A 23,179-nucleotide genomic window follows, 5' to 3' on the forward strand; every position below is an offset into this window, starting at 1 on the left:
TACGTTGGACTATATGTGGATGACATGATTATCGCAGCAAGAACCAGCGAAGAAATCAATCAAGTCAAGAACGAACTCAAGAATGCTTTCAAGATGAAGGAGTTGGGTAAGGCAGGATTTATTTTGGGTATGGAAATCGACCACGACAGATCAGCTAGAACTTTATTGATCAAGCAGACTCGCTACATCGGCGACGTGGTCTAGCGATTCGGTCAACAAGATGTCAAGAGCGTGGATAACCCATGCGCATCAGAATTGAAGCTGTCACCAAAGCAGTCACCAACAACGGAAGAGAAACGGTCGGCAATGCGATCCAAGCCTTATCGCTCTTTAATTGGATGTTTGCGGTACATAACGGCATGTACTCGACCGGATATTGCGTACGTGGTAACACAGCTATCACGATTTTCGGAGAATCCCGGACTACAACATTGGAGCGCAGCAATTCGAGTGGTACAGTACTTGAAGACTACGAGCCAAATCGGGATCGTCGACCGAGGAAGTGAGAGCGTTGGGGTCAAGGCATACTCGGATGCAGATTGGTGCATCAACACCGATGACAGACGTTCGGTTTCGGGAGCTATGGTTATGATTGCGAGCGCACCAGTGGTATTCAAGTTGAAATATCAGCGGACGGTTGCGCTAAGTTCAGCGAAAGCTGAGTATATGGCTTTCAGCCTTTGCATGCAGGAAGTTCTTTGGACGCGGGCAATGCTAAGAGAAATGGGACACGAGCAAGTTGAAGGAACACAGGTTTGGGAAGACAACCAAGGTACGATCGCGTAAGCCAATAATGCCAGATATCACGCTAGGACGAAGCATGTTGACATCAATTTTATTCGCGAGAAAGTGCAAGGAGGACTGTTGAATATCGACTATATTGACACGTAGAGTCAGGTTGCGGATATGCTGACGAAGGCACTTGTAACCAAGATGCTAAAGTATGTGCACAGAACCTCCGGAATCAAGGTCAAGTCAGCGACAAAGCACACGCAGCATTAGCGTTAAGTGGGAGTGTTGAGATTACACCGCTGAATGCATGTTGAACAGGCAGATGACGTCACCATATTTACGAGCACGTCATAGTAAATAGTTACATAATGGTTGGTGTTCATTGGTCTAGATAAATCAGGATACTTATTGAAGCCTCAAGAAGGATCTAGAAAGACAGGCTTAGAGTCTGCACAGGTTAGCGAACTAAGACCTGAATATACTTACTTCGGAGTTTACCTTCTACTCAATACGAAGCTTGAAATTTTCTTGTACAAGACAGCATAGCACCTTGCTTTAAGCTTAACATTTAGACTTCTACGACTTTGATCTCATCATTTGCTTCTGTTGTTTGTTAATAACGGTAAAAACACGACACGCTTGCTGATCGCCAGCACTAAGATATTGGAGTACTCAAAAAGAATCGAAGCCAGACGCACACGTTTAGGGTTGACTGGTAGTCTGTTCAAGTCAGCGCTCGGAAATAGAAAGGCAAAGAGTAAGCATTGGAGTTGACACCACCCGAAAAAAGGCCTGGGAGTGACACCAGCAATAAAGACAGTTTGAATTACAGACTGGGGATTGCGGCTAGAAACATCAAAATGGCACAAAATTTGCTTCACGAGTAACCGTAGCACCATGAACCACCGCAAGTGTCGACCCACTGCTTGTAAAAACTATGGCGCGTGGTTGAGCGATTTCAGGCATCCGACGGAAAAGAGCACTGCCATATGCTTGGTATCGAGCTTTGTCATCAGGAAACGCTTCGTTAAGAAAGAACGACTTGAAGAGCATGTGAATAAAGAATTTCGTGGTCAGAAGGCTTCAAGGTCGCAAAGATTCTTCAATCGACGAGTCACAGGTTGATGGAAGAGTACAACACGCTAGAGATGCATAGAGTGGCTTCTACGCGCGTTTGCTAGTGATGACGCGAATAACTTTGTGCTAGATAATGTTGATCCTGTCAATATTGTTTTGACCAAACTTGGTGCGATGATACTTTCTCTGTCAAACAAAAGAGCTGGCGCACTTCACGCTATTTTACACGCGGAGCGAGAGAATCCGAGGAGCGCATGATAGTGCTATGTTGCGGAATGATTGGAACACCTTGAGCTACAGTTTTTGCACAAGCTAAAGAACTGGACCGAAAAAAAGTTGCTTTGAGATTTGAGATTCCCAGCCCATCACGAGTGGCTGGATAGTTGACTGCTGATCGAGTTAACATTCTGCGGATAATTCAAGCATTTTGAAGATGTCAAGAGCTGTAGCAGCGAGTGAGTGGCGGTCGACGAAAAGAGGTAGTGTATCAGGGCTAGGTGAGAATCTTTAGTGTGAATGTCGAGCGTAATGAGCGATTAAATTTTCGAGCAAAACATTATTATATGCAAACCGTAGGAGGTTAAATGTCACGAGTTGCCATATCATGCACGCATCAAGTCGTGGTCGAAATAAATAGAATACCGGTCGTGTTCCATGTGGGAAAGTCTAATTAATGCTCGTGGCGCATGTAACCCGGACTAATAAATGACGTGTCGGTACTGATAGAAAATGAGCTGGCTGTGAGTGCGAATATTCAGTCAGCTTAGTGATGTATCTACACAAAACATAGTATACCAAAATTCCAATGCAGTTATTACGATGGCAAGGGCTCTGCATCAGATACAACACTCACTGGTCGCATGAGGGTGATCTACTTTGCGCGAACAAAAAGTGGAAATTAAATACTTGACTGATGAGAAAGTCCACAGGGAACAACTCGTCAATCTACGTAGTTAAGGTGTGTTTCGCGACACAAAAGTCATGCATTATGTGTTGAACAGCGTCCGAGCCTCAGGTTCAATAACAACAGAGCCAGCTGAAGGAAAATTGGTTAGAGTGATGCAGGAAGTATTACCCCGCATTGGAGAAAATGGAGGATGGTTTTCATCGAAAAGAAGGCACGCAATTCACTTCAAAAGAGTGCTCAAGACTCGGAACGACGCCGACGGCACGATTGGGTGATTTGAGACGAGATTGATGGCATGCAAAAATTGTCATGTTTTCAGCCCCAACCTTTGCTGATATTTGAAATTGAGGAGCGTCAATGAAATCTTGGTTCTCAAGTGACTTTGAGGTTGTTGGATTCCATTTAAACGGAGACTAGAAGGCAAGGATTCGCGAGCAAAGGGTTAGTTACTTTGACTAGAGGTCACGCCTGGATAAAGCCAAGTAGGTGGGTTGTGGGTCAAGCCCCTGCACCCGTCTGGCATAGCCCAAAATACGCGGCATATTATGATTATGCGTGAATTTCAAGAGCCAAGGGGATATGGCTTATACGTGCGATTTTGGAGACGATTTGCTTGAAAGATCGTCAGAGCTTGACCATGTGAGTACTTACTTCACAGATAAGAAGATATCATTGATTGAAGAAAAAAGAAAGCATCTGGGTCGGGAAATCGAGAGAATAAGAATTTACTCATATACTGGATCAACAAGGGACTATCGGCTAACTATTCGCGCAATAAAGACTGGTAAATGGAACGCGCTGAGGTTGTCAATTGAGAAGTTCTCCGATGAAAATGGCGACAGAATTGAGCTTTCAACAAAAGGATGTTGGCTAAGTCGACGTTGGACCTGGTTTTAAGTTTTTAAGTAGCAATCTTTAACCTGCCAGACTCGCGTGACCGGATATAAGCCTTGCAGGAAATACGGCGGCAAGAATTATCCTTTGGTCAACGATGAGCGATTGAAAGTTTGCGAGCGAAGTCTTAAGGTATGAAGGAAATTAAAAATCAGCGTGAGGCTAGAGAGGGATTAATATAAGCGCCCTAGATGCAAAATTGTGCATCTAGGGTGACGCAGATATCCCAGGGTGATAGAAATTTAGTCACACAAGTAGATATTTTGATACATGCTGTCGTCGCGCAATAGTTGTGAAAATGTAGGATTTTGTACCGCTCTCTATCATGAAACATTGAGCTACTAAGGCTGCGTTAACCGATCGAGCGCTAAGTTTCGTATGTTAGGCCTATAAAGACGATGGTGTTAAAACCCGGGCTGCATCTAGACACCTTAGTTCTGGGGAAAGCATTGCGAGCAAAGCATGCAAGTCCAGTAACGCTTGCGATCTGAAGTGACAGATCATACCAAATATGTTGCTTAAAAGAGTATAATGGAAGTCTGGTATACTTAAGCACTGTCTTATACTGAAGCACTGTCATGGGTGAATCGCGGGTATAAAAATGTGGCTGGTTTACAAGGGAGTGTCGAATAAAAAATCGATATAAGGTGCCAGCATTTGGATCGATGAAGATCAACAGCCAAGGGCTGAACGTGCTGGTGTAACAAAGTGATGTTGTTTGACTGCAATGTCTCTTAACTTTTTGCATTGTAGCAGAACTAGTGATTTAGTAAAGAGAGGCTTAATCATTGCATCACACTTACATTGACATCGCTGAATGAAGCTTACTTTATGAGAAGATACACTATTCTGTAGGTCCAAGAGCGTCATAAAACTCCGTTTCAGCCTTCTGCATTTGCATCTTTGAAAACACGAGAATGTAAACTTAAAAATAATATTTCTAGCATCACAGTGGGCAACAATGACATCACAACATGCAACAACAAAGAAGCGCAAAGTATGCGTCGATATTGCGGTAAGTTTTCTCCCACACTACGACATCAAGCCACGCAAGATCCATCTAAGTACTAATACGCTTTTTATGTAATCAGTCAGTGGCATGTATACGCTTCGGCCCTTTCTCCATATACAGAATTCATCGTGCAGCTCTCATGGGGGCTACGGGCTTACCTGACCGCTGCTAGTCAAAGCTATCATGATGCTAGGCGACCTGTGATGTCAGATAGTACCCTTACGGCACTTTGAAGCGCCAGTTTTGCTATTCGTTACATCAGAAAGATTATAAATTCAGGCATACAATGCGGTTGCACAATGACTTCTATTTGCGTATCAATTAAATTAAATTATTTTTTATACTAATAGAATTTTGAGAAGGTATTACAAAATTTACGCATGGCACAAAAAAGCTAATGATTCGGAGCAAAGGTGTCTCTTGGTACGGCTACATGTACATTTTGGATCTTAGTATATGTAATGTGTTCATAATCACGATATAAGTTCATAAATGTGCTTGTGATAAACCTCCTCCACCTCGAATCATACCTTAGTTGGCGTCATATCACAGGGTAATTACAATGCACGTAATGTGCCGTCAAGAATGACATATATTAAAACAGGTCTGACTATATCTGCCAAATTTGATGCAGTATATATCTGCTTACGATCTACAACAATGAAGTTACGGTTCTACACAGCATGAGGCTAGCAGCTTACAGACATTCTTAAGATTGCCATTCTTTGCGCTTGAAGTTCTTCTTCTCTCTTTGCGCATTACAGTGCAATTGTCCGCATCAAGATTTCTCTTTCTAGCGTGCTTATTCAGGTCAACAAGCCCTTGATAAGACGCAGTCATCGCGCTAAATAACCTACAAATCATTCTCGGTGAGACAGTCAAGTATTTATTCGATGGTAGCGGCCATGGCGACTCTCCGAGCCACGATACAAAATTTTCTTGACCGAATGAAAATGGCCAATCACCACGGAAAGGCGGTCTCTACGCTTTGACTCCTTTTTGCTCTATTTGTGCATATGCACCCATTCAGGAGGATGGGAAGTGTAAGAAACCCTGCCCTAAAACTGACTATGAACTCCAGCTTGTTATTAATGGGCCAGAACTGGCTCAGCAAGCCTAGCATGTCCCGTCTGCAAGTGCAATAGTCGCAACTTTTTTGTGGAATTATACATGTTGTGATCTTCGATCAGATTCATCATTGGTTGCCCAATGCGTCGTGACAACCACTCACACGTTTAGCGTGCGAGCTTTTACGAGTACCGAACCTTGGTACTAAATCCTGTCAAAAGTACCAATGCGTGTCGCGCTTAGTATGCGGACTAAACGAGAAAGGCACCCCACCTTAGCCGGCTTCCTATAAGCCGAGTGGAGCGTCCATCAATGTAAACCCAAAGCACATCGTTGACGTCGAAGTGTTGAGGCGTATACAGCGCTTCTTATCGCTATATTGTTTCAACAATGTGATCTCTCTACGTAAGTATATACTCGAGTGACTCAAGCTGTATACTCCGAGAGTTGCTAGTGATATCACAGGGAGGGTTTATCGCACCAGCAAAATCTAATTGTCTGATGACGCAGCTGTTCGAGTCACAACGTGTCTATGCATAAACCATTTTCGGCGACATATATCGAGTTGATATATATAACGCAGCGGACGCCTCTATAGATTTTACCCTATCGCTAGGAAGGGGTTTTGATAGCCCTTCTTGTTCTTTGACATGGCTACAAGATAATTGATAGAAGGACTTCCAATCAAATTGAACTTTCGTGAACAGTCTGAAATCACTTCATGTTAAAATCAGTGCTTTGACTTTGATAAATTTTAGTATCTACTGATTGCGCGGCGTTCTGGCTAAGCGCCAGAAAGTGGTATCCCAAATCAATTTTACGGTTGTGAAAGAATTTGCTTGTACAAGTCGGCGACTGGTTCTTAATTCTTAGCATTTACTATTATTGATTATTTCATTACTAGCTTTCGCTTAATAATTTACTGTTTTTGCCGATAGTTTCAAAAGCAACACGCCGATGACAGCCGCTAGAAAAACATTTATGAGGATGTGGCAGATGCCAAGAGATGGGATACCTACTGACATATGCAGTATCAGTGGTCTGTGAGACTTAGTTGGCTCCACATCATTCGGACCATTTAAGGCCGTAGCAGAAAAATTACACATTTTAATACCGAGAGAATGCAGAGAAATCTCGGTCTACATGGAGATGCTTAAGTCACGTCATAATGCCGCTCTTGGGGTCATTCATATGTAAAGCGCTTTGTTGAAAACAGAGCTGCGTCCCTACAATCACCTGTAGCTGATCTAATCTCTTTTCTAGTGCAACGACACTATTCTGCACCACATAGCATGCCCCAAGCCACTTTGTACGAGATCCTAGCTCGGAGCGCGTATTTAAAACGCTATTTATCTCCGGATTAGCCACACGCCGACATCCTTGGTGACAACCAACATATCACCAAAATTGAGAGAGCAGCGGGGCTGACACAGCGCTTTGATTAGATGAAGCTAAGCTAAGGTCACCGACCATAGTTCTATACCAGAACAAGTACATGTGTAGCGCATGGTAATCTGCTACCTCCAAGAGTACTTGAAATCTCAAGCAAGGCAAATACGCTCTTCCGTTTAATATTGAAACTGTGTTTTTCTGCTTTATTTGCGACAGAGCCGCCTGTTTCTTAAAAACGTTAAGTTTTCCTAACTAATATAGTAGTACGTAATTAATGTGCATAATTATTGACAATCTCGCCACGTAGTGGCTTCTTGTTCCGGTGTTGCCACAGTTCACCGACTTGTGTAATCCACACCTTTGTACGGTCGCACGATCCTGTGTAACCCACCCTTTCATACAAGGGGACGTATTACCCCGTTACACTCCCACAATTTACATTTAACTGTCACCTATTACGAGGTTCACATGTCTGAGACACCGTTACGCCCCTAGAACCATCTTTAAACATTGAGTTCTGTGACTATGACACGACTAACACGCAGCCTCGCTGGTTACGAGGGCGCTCGCAGAAAGAGCCCTTCTTCGTTTCTGCACGCGGTGCATCTCCGTACTGTACGTCCGCGGCTTCACGGGAGACGTATCCCAAGCCCTCGGCAACCGGGCGCCACACACCGCCTCAGCCACGGGCGACTGATTTCCTCGACTAGGATTCGGAGGAAGTCGACAACGAGTCGGATACTCCTTTCCCAGGATGGAAGAAGAGGAGGGCGAGGTGCGTCAACGGCGCGACGTAATCCCGGCTTGACCCTTTCGGACACCGTGTCCATTTTCCGGCCTTTCGACTTCCAAAGGAAGTAATATTATTACCAATCGCCTCGACGAAGCACAGGAGCAGCAGTTGGAGGCTACCCACAGGGCAGCTCTCGTGCGCTCATTTCCACGTTCGGTCCTAGACCCTCAAGTTGAATACGGCTTCCGCTCGACAAGATCCCGCTACAGAAGCGAAAAGTCGCGATTACTCAATCGTTAGGCGTCTGCGTAGTCGGGCCCCCGGCCACTACACAAGCGGAGCTTGACAAGCGATTAGCTCAAGGAGCCCGCTTTTTGGTACCTAAGAAAATCCCAATGGATAGGTACTGCGCTCGACTTTGCGCTCAGTGAGGAGTCACTCCTGTACCCGCAATACGGACTATTCTTGTAGTGCTCGCCTCTGGCAAAACCACTGCAGATGATGATGTGCCTTGAGGCGATGGGTGCAGCGGCGCCTGAAGCTTTCCTCGCTGCCTAACTTACAGCTGAGCCACAAGGAAGTGGACGTGCGCGTAGGACGCCATCTTTGATTTTTGTTTGCCAACGTCAAGGCACAACGCCGACTTCCTGCGTATTGTCGCCCTGCGACACATGGAATAGTCTGTCACACTCCCGCGAATTCATTGGTTTCTCACACGGATAAGTCTACGACCACAGCATCTCAGGCCCATAACGTGAGCTCAGCTCATGACTATCCGGCTTTTCTGGCTATTGCCACGAAGGGCGCACGACGACGCGGAGCGTCATGATCCTTATGATCATAAGCGTCTTCGTCGTCTGGGCAGTCTTGCTGAAGTTGCACCACAAACTTGCACGAGTTTCTGGAAACGGGTATCTTCGCCACTTCACAAGATGTTGGGTTTGACCCTGTCGACGACGTTGATCTACAAGGCTTCCCACGTGATAGTAGACACCACCATTCGCATCGAGAAGGTCGGCGGCGGAAGATGACGAATTGGTCGATCGCCGTCCGGTGACTCACGATGCTCTTCGAGCTTTGGAGTAAAGTCCGTCGTCATCGGCACTCTGCCGAGCATCTTGCTGAGGTCGCATACCGCTGTGCGAAAGTCTCGATAGCTTGGAGCACTTTGTGCACCGACTGCCTCATGTTGAGGATATCGCGCTCTGTCGGAGCAACTCATTGCCGTCGAGCAGACGAATACGTCACTTCGTGCGACGGTGGAGCGCCTTGCGCCATTGGAAATGGAAATCGTTGCACTCCGTGCGCAAACCAGTCGCTTGTTCAGCTTCTGGGTGGCCGAGCGCCTTTGGGCGCCGCCCCAGCGCCAACGCTTCCGCATTCACTTGCGCCGGATCCCGGTACGGCTTTAGCAAGCCCACATATAACATCTGGTGGGTGCGCATCCTTCTCGGAAACTTTAGCGTATATGCATGTCCTCGCTTGGCCACGACCGTATGAAATTCGATAAATTGTGAACGGAGTACGCCTTAAGGACAACAGAGACTGCCTGTGTAGAAAGGTGTTAAGCTTCTAACAAAACCAGGTCTCCGACCTCAATGTTTTCAGCATTTCCTCTGCTTCTTTAGTTTGCATATTCTATCTGCATGTCTTGGCTTTTGAGCCAAGCAGGTGCACCCTGAACCTGACAAGTGCATACTTTATCGCAAGTAATTCCTTGTCGTAGACTGCGTAGTTCCTCCACCTCGCAGCCTTAAGCTGGCGAGATTCGAATGTGATAATCCGATCTCGCCCCTCAGTGTCTGTTTGTAGCAGTGCACAGCCGATGGCAAAGTCCGAGGCGACACAGACGACACAAAAAGTACGATCGGGATCTGGTAATGCCAGTATCGGTGCATGAAGGAGGCTGTCTTCAAACCTGTCAAAAGCCTCTCGATGCTCGGTGTCCCAACACCATTCCGCATCCACCCTAAGGAGATTCGACAATGGCCGTGCCATTTTCGCATTATTCGCGCTATACTTGTGCAAGTCGTTGGAGGGGTCAGCCACTTGCGCAAGTCCTTTCGGTTCGTTGAATTTGCCATTTCACAATAACCTTGATCTTTGCGGAACCGCTCGAAGGCCGCGCTTCCCGATGAAGCTCCTTAAAAAGGGGGTTTTCTTCCGCGCCAAAGATGCACTCATATGCATTACCATACAGCTTATTCTTGCGCATAGGAATCGGTGTATGTGCCGGAATGGTGGCAGCATTTACCTTATTGTAAGCGCGAACAATACGCCACTTGCCGTTCGGCTTCCGGACACAACATTTAGGTGTTGAAAGGGAATACTTGCTCTTACACACCATTCCTGCGTCGTGCTTCGCACGGAAAAAGGCGTCAACGACGTCACACTACTCCTTGAGCGGGGGCCATTAGCGTGTTACGCAGTGTTCTCAGAACCAGGTCGATCTCATGATGCACACCTCGGTCTGGAGGTAGGCCCGACGGTGGGTCATTGGAGACGGTGGGTCATTGGAGACGGTGGGTCATTGGAGACGGCGTCTTCAAATTTCATAACCAAAGGGTAGTACGGATACGAGGGAGCCTCTAGGATCGACGATTTACTTTTTGCGTTCAGCTCCCTCTTAGTGTTTAACAGAACTGGGATTTGTACCTTCTTCTATAGCAAGTTCATCACTTTCTTTAACTGAATCGAAAACCTTCTGAGATACAGTTTTATTTAATTCTTATAAAAACTTTGATAATAAGTCTATATCCGCTATAGGAGATTCATCAACAGGTAAATTATTATTCATACTATTTGTGTTACCAATTATAGCGTTAACACTACGAATAATTCCCAAATAGCAGCAAAATCACCTTCAAGAAGCAACGACGACTTAACCTCCTCGTTCGGTCGTATAATGACCACCTCGGCTAAATCGCCTGCCTTCAAGGCACCGCCAAACCCTTCAAAGGACATCTCATTCAGCTCAAGAAGAGCATCCACCGTGTAAATAGCTTCGAGAGAAATTTCGCCGGCCTCTTCCCCCGTTATACCGCTGACAAGGGTATATAGCTGTGCGCTATCGTCTACGGTAGACACACCCTGGGTCATGGTCGAAGCCCTGCGTCTTGTAGATAACATACGGCTTCTCCGTCTTCTCTCTATAGAGGTTTTACGTCTCATCGAGACCAGTGGGAACACGCACTCAGCGTCGTCCAGTGTCCCCACTCTTGCTGCATCGGAGCCTGGATGTTTTAAACAATATCCGACAAAGAGCTGCTATTTTCGCAAACTTCGTCCAGCAGATAACGTTCAACTCCACGCGCATCAGAAGGGCCTTTCCCAAGATGCCTCGGATCTAGTCCGATCATGCTATCTTGGCATGCAGCAGCTACTTAAATACTTGACCAGGTTAAGTGCTACTCCACGTGCATCACTGGGACCTCGCTCCCGATGCCTCGGCCCTTGACCGGCCATGCCACTTTTGGAATGCAGCAGTTTCTCTGTTACTTGTGCAGTGCTCAGTGGGTTACGTGCCACTCCACGTGTATCACAAGGGTCATGCCCTTGATGGCTCGGCCCTTGGCCGACCATGCCATTCTTGGCATGCAGCGACTGCTCCAATACTTGAGCAGCGCTCAGTGGGTTGTGTGCCCCTCCACGTTTAGCCCGCGAGCCTCGCTCGGGACTCTTGTACGATACACCTTCAGTGCTCGACAACTCGGAAACTCCGTTATCCAGCACATTGACCGTCTCGGTCCAGTGCCTAATCTAATAGCGCTTCTACTTCCTAGCCGAAGTGGGTTCATGACTTATCAAAGCTCCACCAGAAGACGCGCGCGTAGCGCCCAACCTGTTCTACCTCCAATCGATCCATGGCTCATGGGATTCCAACCATGCCATACCAAGGATAACGTCATACCTTGAATTTAGTCTAAGACTTAGCAGTGTTCCAACGCTATCGAAATTAAGAAACTTGACTCCGAGGTCCATAGAGACCCTTGGCACAGTGACACAAGTACACGTCGCTGTGCAAACAGTGACGGTGTCACTTAACCGCGCTTTCAGCGCCTCAGAGTACAGCTGAATTCCTTCGATCGTGGAGCGTCGAGCATAGTTGCCCGACGTCCCGAAATCGATAAGGATATCCCATGGCTTCTCAAAGCTCTTCACGGTCACTTTTACGACTAGCAAGCCCGCCTTACATACACAGTTCGAGTTTAAGAGCACGGAGCCTTTCGAGGCTGGGCCCTGTTAGCCTCTACCTCTTTGAGACTCAACAGAGCTCAGCTTTTTCCCAAAAGGGCGCCCCGCGCCTACTGATTTATGTCGTTTCCCCGCGACAAACCAGACTGTTCAGAAGCGAGACGTCGGTTCGACGAACCTTGAAGCGCCTATCGCAGAAAACAACCAGTCCGAAGGTAACGGAAGTCTCCACAGACAAAACACTGTCGAGTGTCTAAACGCTGCCCGGCAGCTCGGAGCTCCCCTCCTATCTCGCAGCATAGCTGAGACGCATTGGCTCAGGCCCGCTAGACGAGCCCTGACGGTGGGCATTCCAACCAAGCTGAAGCGGCCTAAAGTTTAATTTGGCATTCAATGCCAAATTCATCACTACTTCAGAAGAAGACGAATGCACGCGGAAGCCTGCCATTCTGGCCACGCCAGCGCGGAGACCTTTCATAAAGATGTTCACTGCGACTGCCTCGGGGAGAGGATCTGCTGCCATCCCCGCAATAAGAGTTTCCAACTCTTGGACAAAGTCCACCAACTCCTTCTTGCCTTGTCGGGCAGCAAGGAAACGCAATCGCACGCGATACGCCTGATTAGTCGGCGAGAACACTCGCAGAAGCTGACGCATCAGCTCCTTCAAGGAGGGAAACGCAGCTTCAACCGAAGCACCGCACGTAAATGCCCATTCTCGCGCTCGGTCCCCAAGCTTGGAGATAGCTAGCGCCACGCGCTTCTGCTCGTTTTGGAGCATGGCGGATGCCAGAGTCATCTCGACCTCTCTCACCCAGAGAAGAGAATTCTCTCCATCCTTACCCTCAAAGGTCTTAACGCTCCCCACGAGCGGCCTGGATCGGGAGGAATCATCCGTCGTTGACGGTGACGTCATAGGCGCAATTGACGCTGACAGCTTCTGCTGTAACATAGCGTTTTAATAGTTTGAAAACGCCTTCAGGCGCGCGCTCATCGCTTCAGGTCCTTGCGAAGCAATGTGTTGTACGCCCTCAGGGACCAGCAGAGACATTAGCTTATCAAGCCCGTCCTGCATGCCCAGAAGCAATTAGGCAAATTGCTCCATCCACAAAGAGGATAAGTCGTAACGGCTTAGGCGTAGATAGACTACGAGTGCTGCCAAGTGCAGCGGGGCTGCCGTAGCTCTTTGCTTAGAGCTTCTAAGGTCACCGACCTTAAGATCCATACCAGAACCAGTATGAGTGTAGCGGATTGCAATCCGCTACCTTCAAGAGCACTTAGAAATCTTAACCAAGGAAAATGCACTCTTCGTTTAAGATTGAATATGCGTGATTTGCAGCAGAACCACCTTAATCTAAAACCTTAGGTTTTCCTGGTCAGCGTGAAAATCTAATTTACATGCACAACTACTGGCAGTCCCTGGCTTCGTGTTACGGTGTAGCCACACCATTGTGTGATTACGCCGACTTGTGTACTCCACATCTTTGTACGGTCACACCATCTTGTGTGACCCACCCTTTTATAACACTGTACGTTGCAACCCCGTTACAGAGAGCCCACGAGAGCCGGCCGTTGAAATATCGTCCTTCGCAGACAATACTTAACTTATCCATTTTCACTCGTAAAGGTTAGTGGGTTGACAGGCTCATCAGACCTGATGCCAATATCTGGCGACGCGGAAGAGATAATCTAATAAAGAAGGTTTAAAGGACATTGCTGATCATCCTGGCAACATTGCCCTGGCGCCACTGCCGCTTATGACCTGGCACACAATCAGTCTATCTCTCGCAGGACTTCCTTATTGCAGCGGACCTCCGGAAAGCGAGTGAAGTCGAACCTGTTTCACACACAAGATTCTGTTGGTTGCTGTAACGGGATTACACGTACTTTGGTATCAGGGGTGTGTGTCACACGAGATAGGCATGGTGTGACTACATCCAAACAAGAATACGGTATGTGGCTAGATTGCCAGTAGTTATGCACGTATTTATATAAATTCAGGAAAATTTAAACATTTAAAATTAGGCAGCTTTGTCGCAGATAAAAACAAATAAAAATCAGTTTTGAATTTAAAGCGAAGAGTCTATTAGCTCTAGTCAAGGTACTAACTACTCTTGGTCGTATCGGTTCTTGTAAAGAACGAAAGGTCAGTGACCTAAATTACGCTTCCTCAAGCGCAAAGCTACAGCAGCCCCGCTGCCGTTGCTACATCAATTAGTTCATGGAAATGAGCACGCTGTAAGCAGCAATAACTTGAGGTGATTGAATTCCACCCTGGCGACCATATTGTGTTTTGTACTAAACATCGAATTGCGCTCTGTTTAGAAGTCTGCTGTACGAGATCTGGCTTTACAGGCTGTTAGACAGGAGCCTCCTTCTCACCCAGTGCATTAATTGAATGTGAAACTGTGTAATTTGTGCGTACACCAACATACGAATCTAGTATCGATCTAAGCTAGACAGAATTCTAAATATGCGTCACTCTCGAGACTATAGCATACTTTTCGCGAGAGGCTAGTTCCGCCTCTGGTTGGTGCATACAAATCCAACCTTTATGCATCAACATCTAAATTTCTATATCGTGGTGCACGGTAGACGCAAAAGTACTCTGTAACTGTCAAATAATATATAAAACAGTCATGCTACCTTTTTGGGTATCTTGCCGCGCTTGATCACGATACTTTATGGGTACACGTCTCGTCTTCCTTGGCAATACTGGGTATGCATAAAGTCGTGCTTAATGACGTCACATCAAAGAGTAATGCATGGGTGGTCTATTGATTTTCGAAAATTTCTAACTGCCTGTTACATTTAAAATATATCAATCCGTCTAGTGGTTATACTTGACAATGAATATTTTTTTCTGCCCAGGCAGCTTTGAGTATCGCTGCAAACCAGAAATGTTTATCAAACTCGCATAAATGACGTTTAGGAGCTTTTTTTATGACGCGATCCTCTGTCGTAAAAGATGTGTCATTTATTTGTATGATTCGTTGAACTTGTATCGTAACAATATGAAGCCATGCGCAATGAACAAACAAAATTCAGTGCCCATCTTACCTTTCCAACAATGCACAAACATGTTTAGGTTGCAGCTCCGTAAGTCTACATGTTTTTGTCCAACACAAATGTTTCCACTCTCTCTTATGTCTCTTCTTCTTCCTCAAGAATTTCGGTAGCCACACATGTACATGCGTTTGAGATATGCTAGATTGTGGAGCCACCACATATGTCGGTGAACAATCTCATTATCATGGTCGATTGTACGGACAAAGACCCGCTGCACTCTCCTATCACGTAGTGAACTTGGGGCTATTATTGCCAGCAACAGACCATTCACATAGCCCGATGGGTGAATCGTGAAGCCAAATACTCTAATGCTGCGCTGACTGAGGCTTTACAATTGTAATAGTAGATTCGGTCAAGCGTAAATGTTTAATTTAATGAACTTGCCATTCTCACCCTATCTTCTATTCATCAGATCAAGAAATGGCCACTCTATTACGGTCAAATTGGCGCTAGTGTCGTGGCATAATAGTCTGGATGTATATTGGCTAAATGATGAAAGCTGCGTTGTGCAAACACCCGTTATAAGCTGATAATTAACCCACTCCGCAGTAACAAGCGCTGATTTAAGCTGCAATGAGCGTAATAGGTTCCCTGACTCAAATTCGTATATTTCCAATCGCGATGCAACACCACGAGAGCACACTACGAACAAAGATCCCCAACAAGCGACAAGCGTTTGTGCCGCAGTTGCTGCCTTATTTGTACCAGCGGTTGTAATAGCTCCTTGCTTGGGATTCCTACTAAGGCTTTTGCAGCTTGGCAGCATCGTCCACTCCAAAATACCCGCTGAAGAAACAAATACGTACACATTGCCTTTCCTTGTTGCAACCACTAGCTTTTTGTTGCAGTCAGAGAAGCTAAGGCTCGTGATCCGTGGAGCCATGAGTACTTTTGACAAAACCATTGTTCCAAATTTTGCAAGCTCTGAGTCTTCATGAGAGTCCAAATATTGTAAGCGTAATCTTCCATCTACGGTCCCAATGGCCACCATGTGACCATCGCTCGAAAACTTAACAATGCAAACAGGAATTCCGTCGTACACTGTCGAAATCAGAGTCTGTGCAGCTGTAGCATGTTCACGGCTGTCTTCTGGTCCAACCAGCACTTTGTATAATAAACAACCAAACGCAGTACCCACTACTAACAAGAATTCACACTCCGTTTGAAATCTCTTCATGACATCCATAGAAGTCACAGAATATCGCAAAGATAATTTCACGAGCACTTTAAAATGATCACTGCTGTATAGCACTACACTTCGTTCGTGTGCTGTGGCAACCACTTCTCCTTTACTTGTCCAACACTGGCAAAAGCTTAATGACTTCTCCACCACAGGCGGCAGCACCTTAAGTACGCGAAGCCAGCTGTCAGACACATTTTGGTCGTCATTTGATCCAATCTGGAACACAACCAGCTCTCCATTCGCACTTAAGACACTACAAAGTCCACATAAGTTTGCTTGTGGTGCAGCTAGCGTGCCATTCCATGTCGGAAACGGTAGTAAACCCTCTAACTTGGCCGAGCTTACCCGCAGCTCGGCGTCGGCCATAGAACCTTGCTATTGTGTTCTACTGTACCGCAAAGTACGGTTTCATGACTCCATTATTTCTAAAAGCTGTTAGAAAACAAGCCGACTTACTACATGTAATTTAATTGATATTTATTCCAGAATGGCACCATATGTTAGTCGTTGCGTTTCCATTGATTATGTTATAGATTAAAGAGTAACATCAGTATGGGTTCCCCCACTGATCGGAAAAAGGTACACGCTGTGTGTCACAAACATCACTTTGATTCCTTGTCTAAGGCACATCCCATCTATTTATCGAACCATCTGTACTCGCCCATCTGTTCCGTACGACTTTCGCGTTCATTCAATAAATTGTCAAGCTGGTTTGAGGACTACACTTAGGGTTGGAACTCTTCGAAAAATCGAGGTTTACACTCATGGAACATTCAGACGAGGCGAAAGTTCATAAAAACGACTCGAATGTCGACTGAACCGAAGGGCATCAATTTCTAATGCTGAGAGATGGGAAAAAGAGACGCTTGAAGAAGTCGAAACATTGTGCATGTTGACTTCATTCGTGAACTAACTGAAAAGAAGCTGAATAGTCACTGAAACTTCTAACGGATGCGTGCTGCGGTATGTGAGCTTCGTAGAGGAAGGAGCGGTACCCGAGCGCTTAGCAACTTGCAGATGGCAGTGACAACAAAGTCCAAAGTAGTAAGCACGGATTTGAAATTAACAGCTCAATTTCGTAGCAAATGGCGCTTTGGAGCCAACAGAGAGTGTTTTGGTAGACAAGACAATATCGAGTCATGGACTTTGGTGTCAGTGGCTGGCATTGCTATTATGACAAGTAACGAGACTCTATGTGAAGCACGAAAAGATGAGGAAATTGGTGCTACACATGGCAATTCTAATGTGTATGATATGAATGATAATAGCGACAAAATGTCAATTTACTTTGACGCAGCGTATGAGCCAAAAAAACTGCTTGGCTCTGGCACTTTTGGCGTTGTGATGCAGTGTGCACATAAACAGACTGGACGTGTTTCGGCGGTTAAGATGATTCAAGATGTGCTTGAAAATCAAGAGGAGGTTAAGCGCGAGAGGATGGCACTTGAGCGATTGGAACGCGCTGGCGGACATGATTGCATTGTTGGCTACGAACGCACTTACAATCACGATGACTTTCACTATATTGTGCTCGAGTACGTTCCAGGAACTTCACTTTACTCATTCTTGAAAGAAAATCGTAGTCTCAACACTACGTTATCATTGCATCTTGTATCTCAATTGGCCAGTGCATTGCAATTTATGCACCACGAAGATATTGTTCACCGTGATCTCAAGCCTGAAAATATCATGCTGGAGGAAATTACGAAAAATGGCGAGAATGTCAAGCTGAAGATCATTGATTTTGGCTCTGCTGGACGAGTATCTCAGCCGGAATCGGAGAAGGCACACACCACAACTCTGTCTGGAACTCGCTGTTACTGGCCACCTGAAGCTCTTCAGCATCCAATGATGACTACGGCTATGGACATGTGGGCGCTGGGATGTATTTTATACATTCTCATCTCTGGACGACACCCATTCGATCTGACTGGTCATTCGACTGAAGATGATGTCTTACGGAGAGTAAAAGTCGAGCCAGTATCTTTTCTTCTACCTGTCTGGCACGAGGTTCCGATTGAAACGAAGGATCTGATTCTTGGATTACTTCAAAAGGATCCGTGTGATCGCCTTACAGCGGAACAAGTGCTTGAGCACCCAGCCATGGTTGGTATTAAGAGTATGACGTAATGACTGCAATATTTGGACAGTTTAGCATAATTTGTATTAAACATTTTTGGTATCTGTGAAGTGAAATATTTCACTTGTTCACTCCTTTCATTCGTCCACGTAATATAACATTTGTACCAAATTCTCCAAGGGAGACGCTGGGAGCCAAATGGTGCGTGTTTTCACGTTGCGAATACACAACCAAAGGACTGACGTGTTGTGTAAACTATTACAGCAGCAGACACAAGCGTGTTTGGATGAGTGGCGCTATAAGCACCGTCTACAAGATGCAGCTTGTTTTAGCCGCGACTTGCAACGCGAATTTCCATTAGATTTGCAGAAGCCACCGCTGGCTGCACAAGCATTTAACACACGGTTTGCGGTGCGTCAAGACGCAAGCTGGTCTGGTTCAGACCAGCTTAGCTTAGACAAGTTTCGACGAAGGTTAGAAGAGTATAATTGCGAAGAATACGGTCCGTCACCGAAAAAAAAACAAAAGATTATCTTTGAAAAAGTCGATCACGTTCGCGAGCAGATCAAGAGCAATCAGGATCTTTTAAGGAGGCTGCAAAGCAAACTTCGTGGTGAGAAAGATCGCGTTCGGACGAAAAGTATGTTTATGGATAGAATCAATCCAATTGTGGGGCATCACAAACCCTTTGAAAGGTCCAAAATGGACAAGCTAGAGACGACAAAAAGTCCTGATGAAGAAAAGGTGAGTGAAAACTAAATGGGGTAATATTCATAGTCTGACAGCATCACTGATACCAGAAGAACAAGTCTGTTGAGCCTGGCAACGGTGATGACGAGAATCTTGAAAAACAATCAACGATTGACAACAACTGTAACAAAAATGAGGAAAGCATTGTTGCGAAGTCTCGAAACGAAGAGATTGCAGCGTTAGAAGGTGAGATGCAGATGTCTGGACGAGAGGGAAAGTCAGAGAAGTCAAAGTGTATGATACTTTATTGATTTAATCGTAGATAACCTACGATCTCAGCACCTGTCGCGCACGTCCAAAGCCGACGAGCTCTTTTATGCCCGTCTTGCAAGTCGGGAATCAAACGTCCGTAGCCTGCTTTTGCTTTGTATTGGACTCGATTCGCTGCTAAAGATATGTGTTTGCTTATATCTGAACTTTGTATGACACAGACAATATTGGAGGAGGTTCTAATTGAAAGTCTGTACGATATTGTACCAAACGTTTTCAAACAAGAGGTGGAGAACTCGCGACACAAGGAGCTACCACCAGAGCTTCTTCAAATTGTTGAAAATGCGTTGCACGAAGGTTCTATAGAGGAAGTTCTCGTTGAGAAATATAATGTGACCATTACGCGTCGGCATTTGCAGTGCCTGTTGCCTACAACATGGTTGAACGATGAGGTTCGTGTGGTCATAGATCGTTCTCGAGAATGAAAACTCATCATTGTGGGATTTGTGTCTTTAATTAGGTGATTAACTTTTACCTTCAAATGATGAGTGAGCGCGATGAAGAACTGGTCAAGGCTGGTCATTTGGCCAAGCGCAGTCACTTTTTCAATTCATTTTTCTATACCAAGGTGTCAGAAAACGGCTACAATTACATTAATGTCCGTAGATGGACGAGGAAGGTTTGTCAAATTAATGGTATCGTGTGTTGTTGATGACTTCTTATTATTGTATCCTTGCTTAGATAGATGTGTTTGCCATGGACAAGATTTTCTTTCCAATAAATGTTGCCAATGTAAGAATCATGTCGAGCTACTTTTGTTGTGCCTACAGTTGACATTATTTTTTTCAAACAGATGCACTGGTGCATGGCTGTGATCTTTATGACGGAAAAACGCATTCAGTACTACGATTCCATGCACGGAAGCGGTGCTTCGTGTCTCAAAGTGCTTTTAAGGTACTGAGACACCAGAGTCTTGAACATCTTACGACAAAGTGACTTATTACCACGTGATCCTTTAATGTAGGTATTTGCACGATGAGTCAGAGCACAAAAGAAAAGAGAAATTTAATGATGAAGGTTGGGAACTAGTGACCACCACATTTGATACGCCTCAACAGAAGAATGGGTCCGACTGCGGTGTTTTCTCGTGTATGTTCGCTGATTACCTTTCTTTGAACAAGGTTTGGAATAATTTCATTTGACGCTTTCAAAAAAAAACTAACAGAAGTTCTGCAATTGATAGCCGTTATCGTTCGTTCAGAAGGACATTCCATTTCATCGACACCGAATGGTACTTCATGTTAGCCGAGGTTATATTCCGCTCGAGGAAGACGGGTTATAGAGTACACTACCGGAATGATACTTGAGTGAACTTAAAGCGACACAAGCATCAGCACAGTAGATGCAGCGGAACCAACACAACAGATTTGGGCCTGTAGCTGCTCTGCTACTTTATTAATTACGCTACTGTAGCTCGTGGGGTCTTCATATATACGTGCATCAAGAAGCTTGCGCGTTAGTAAAAAATGTCGTGGCTTACTTTATCTTAAAGCCTTCACTGCGCAAGCAGGCCTTGTGTGCCTCGATAAGTTCCTTGCATTGATCCTCACCGTTCTTGACAATGCATAAGTCACGTGCTTGTTTTGTAGTTGGACATGAGCAGCAAATTTTCTTGCCAGACTTGCCTAGCACAGGACCGTCGGTTGCTCGTAAGCTGCACTTCGTTTCAGCCATTATTTCTCTTTTTTGGCGTTTTTGAACTCTGTGGTCTAGGAGCCTATTCCCGTTTTTCTCACGTATGTGTATTTTATATGTATCGAATATATTGCGTTTCCAATGCAGAGTATGAAAGGAATTTCCAACTCAAATATTGTATGAAGATTATCCTCAATGATCTTAATAAACCTTCATGTAGTAATTGCGCGACCTCGATCTGCACGGTCTCAAGTTATGGTCAAAAGCGTTTCGCGTTTGATAGTCAACAGTCACAAATATTGGCGACTTTTGAAAAATCGCGCTTGAGGGTGCAACAGTAGTTTTTTTACTTTAGAATCACTTGTTATTGAAAAAATAGTTTCAAGCACTTGTTCTATAACACATTCTATCTTCTTATGCTGTCTCTTCCTTTCTACCTCTCCTTTCATAACACAACTAGCTAGACAACTAATCACGGTTGAGGTTCAAGGCAGGAGTGCACGAATCCAACATCTGTGCGTCATCAACACAAACTCCTCTAGTAGAAAACCCTGTGTGCAAAGTGCACTGCAACTCGAAGACCAACATCTTTCATACTTCGATTTACACCCACAGCCAAGAACCATATCGAATGAACGAAGTTGTTTACAGTTCACATTTGGCGATGCATTTAATTATTAGCATCTTGACCGCGCTAAGGTGCAAAGCCTTCTCGGTTCGTCAGGTGTAAACCCGCTGACACATCACTATAAGGATACATTTTTTATTTCTTTTATTTTTATGGATCGCTGGAGCAGGGTGAGACATTCATGTATCGAGAGCTGTTGTCTGGAGAGAGGGAACACACTCCGGCTGATAGTTAAATCGGCATTCCACAGTCATCACAGCCTCGGCAAGTAGCAGAGCGGGTGGAAGTCGGTCAACATGCAAATCAATTGTACGTAACTCGGACATCAAACTATACTGCTGTAGATGCGTGGATGTTACGGTTCATGTTTTCCAGATACCCGTGGGAAAAACGCATGGCAACATCAAGGGCGAGGCGGCAGATAATTTGGTGAAACGGGGTCCGCGATAAATATAGAGATAGAGCAGCGAGGCTGCCGTAGCTTAGCGCTTGAGGAAGCGTACTTTAGGTCACCGATCTTTCGTTCTTTACAAGAACCAAGTATGAGTTAGCGGATTGCAATGCGCTTACTCCAAGAGTGATTATTGCCTTCCCAAGACTAATTGACTCTTAAGTTTAAATTCAAAACTGATTTTTATTTATTTATTATCCTAATATTAAAAGTTAAGATTTTCCTATATACACTAAATATATATAGTAAAATCCAAATACATGCATAACTACTGGCTACCTAGCCCCGTACCGTACATTTGTTTGGGTGTGGTCACACCATGCACATCTCGTGTGACACACGCCCTTTTGATTAGGGTTCGTGTAACCCCGTTACAGATAGTAATATAGTAAGATGGCCGACATTGGGCTAACCTTAGCCAATACATGAAGGTAGATCTATGTACCTTCTGTGTCCATTGTGGGAATTGATAACAAGAAGTTGCAGTATGGAGTTACCAAATGCATATGTAACAACTTATATGAAGTCACAAACACGTTTTCTGCATGGAAATTTATACTGGTGACGAGACCGACGTGTCTCAGTCTTTCAAAGTGGGTGGCGTAGGCCAGTCACTTCTACTGGATACTTTCCACTAAGAATGAAGTTCAAGGTTGTCGAAGTTTGAGCTCCGCACACTCAAGATCTTGCATCAGTTAAAAGTGAGGCTCAACATCAGAGATTCTTGATTTATAAATCAGAAACTCAAGATCTTATTAGTAAAACCTCTAGTGGCCCAAGGGATATTTTGCATGTAGCTAGGAACCATAACTCATTTTAATTCAGCTGCAAATTTACCTTTAATGTATCAAGTCGTTTTTTTCTCCTTCAAGTCGGGACTGTCCTTCTCCCTTCACGTCGAGATTGCTTTCTCGTCGCAAAGCGTGTGTGTTGTGTCTGAGGGACTGTTTGTGAACAGTGCCTTCTTACAGCTATATTAATATAAGTCACTGCTTTTTACCTCCTTATGTAAGTCAACGTCTCGCTAGAAGTGAGCAACACGCGGTGAAGTATGTCAGCTGACATAAGCTTTCCCAAGTAAGTGTGTGTTCAATGACGGGTAATTCC

The 23,179-nt window shown here is 45.1% G+C and overlaps 6 protein-coding genes across 6 annotated transcripts; 3 read left to right on the forward strand and 3 right to left on the reverse strand.

Annotated features, from left to right (window-relative positions):
• Positions 1–2,722: 2,722 nt before the first annotated feature.
• Positions 2,723–2,996, forward strand: PHALS_06232 (uncharacterized protein; the record flags this gene model as incomplete). Its single annotated transcript, XM_024719482.1, has 2 exons — positions 2,723–2,767; positions 2,865–2,996. 2 exons carry the CDS (start codon positions 2,723–2,725, stop codon positions 2,994–2,996), a joined length of 177 nt encoding a protein of 58 aa, XP_024584776.1.
• Positions 2,997–12,295: 9,299 nt separating this feature from the next.
• Positions 12,296–12,958, reverse strand: PHALS_06233 (Retrotransposon gag domain; the record flags this gene model as incomplete). Its single annotated transcript, XM_024719483.1, has 1 exon — positions 12,296–12,958. The coding sequence occupies one exon, from the start codon at positions 12,956–12,958 to the stop codon at positions 12,296–12,298; it is 663 nt and encodes a 220-aa protein (XP_024584777.1).
• A 2,511-nt stretch (positions 12,959–15,469) lies between these two features.
• On the reverse strand, positions 15,470–16,624 carry PHALS_06234 (WD40/YVTN repeat-like-containing domain; the record flags this gene model as incomplete). Its single annotated transcript, XM_024719484.1, has 1 exon — positions 15,470–16,624. One exon carries the CDS (start codon positions 16,622–16,624, stop codon positions 15,470–15,472), a length of 1,155 nt encoding a protein of 384 aa, XP_024584778.1.
• A 651-nt stretch (positions 16,625–17,275) lies between these two features.
• PHALS_06235 (camk protein kinase) lies at positions 17,276–18,388 on the forward strand (the record flags this gene model as incomplete). Its single annotated transcript, XM_024719485.1, has 1 exon — positions 17,276–18,388. One exon carries the CDS (start codon positions 17,276–17,278, stop codon positions 18,386–18,388), a length of 1,113 nt encoding a protein of 370 aa, XP_024584779.1.
• A 148-nt stretch (positions 18,389–18,536) lies between these two features.
• Positions 18,537–20,640, forward strand: PHALS_06236 (hypothetical protein F441_09669; the record flags this gene model as incomplete). Its single annotated transcript, XM_024719486.1, has 10 exons — positions 18,537–18,539; positions 18,603–19,082; positions 19,139–19,274; positions 19,351–19,433; positions 19,520–19,750; positions 19,819–19,977; positions 20,040–20,090; positions 20,152–20,252; positions 20,323–20,479; positions 20,542–20,640. 10 exons carry the CDS (start codon positions 18,537–18,539, stop codon positions 20,638–20,640), a joined length of 1,500 nt encoding a protein of 499 aa, XP_024584780.1.
• Positions 20,640–21,246, reverse strand: PHALS_15149 (cytochrome c oxidase copper chaperone). The gene has a single exon (XM_036407205.1). The coding sequence runs from the start codon at positions 21,030–21,032 to the stop codon at positions 20,835–20,837; it is 198 nt and encodes a 65-aa protein (XP_036263451.1). The 5' UTR covers positions 21,033–21,246; the 3' UTR covers positions 20,640–20,834.
• Positions 21,247–23,179: the final 1,933 nt, after the last annotated feature.

The sequence above is a fragment of the Plasmopara halstedii genome (genome assembly GCF_900000015.1).
Source record: "Plasmopara halstedii genome assembly, contig: Scaffold_2956, whole genome shotgun sequence".
Taxonomy (NCBI): domain Eukaryota; phylum Oomycota; class Peronosporomycetes; order Peronosporales; family Peronosporaceae; genus Plasmopara; species Plasmopara halstedii.

Coding starts and splice junctions, on each gene's coding strand:
- PHALS_15149 (XM_036407205.1), bottom strand. CDS start 21,032: ATGGCTGAAACGAAGTGCAGCTTACGAGCAACCGACGGTCCTGTGCTA.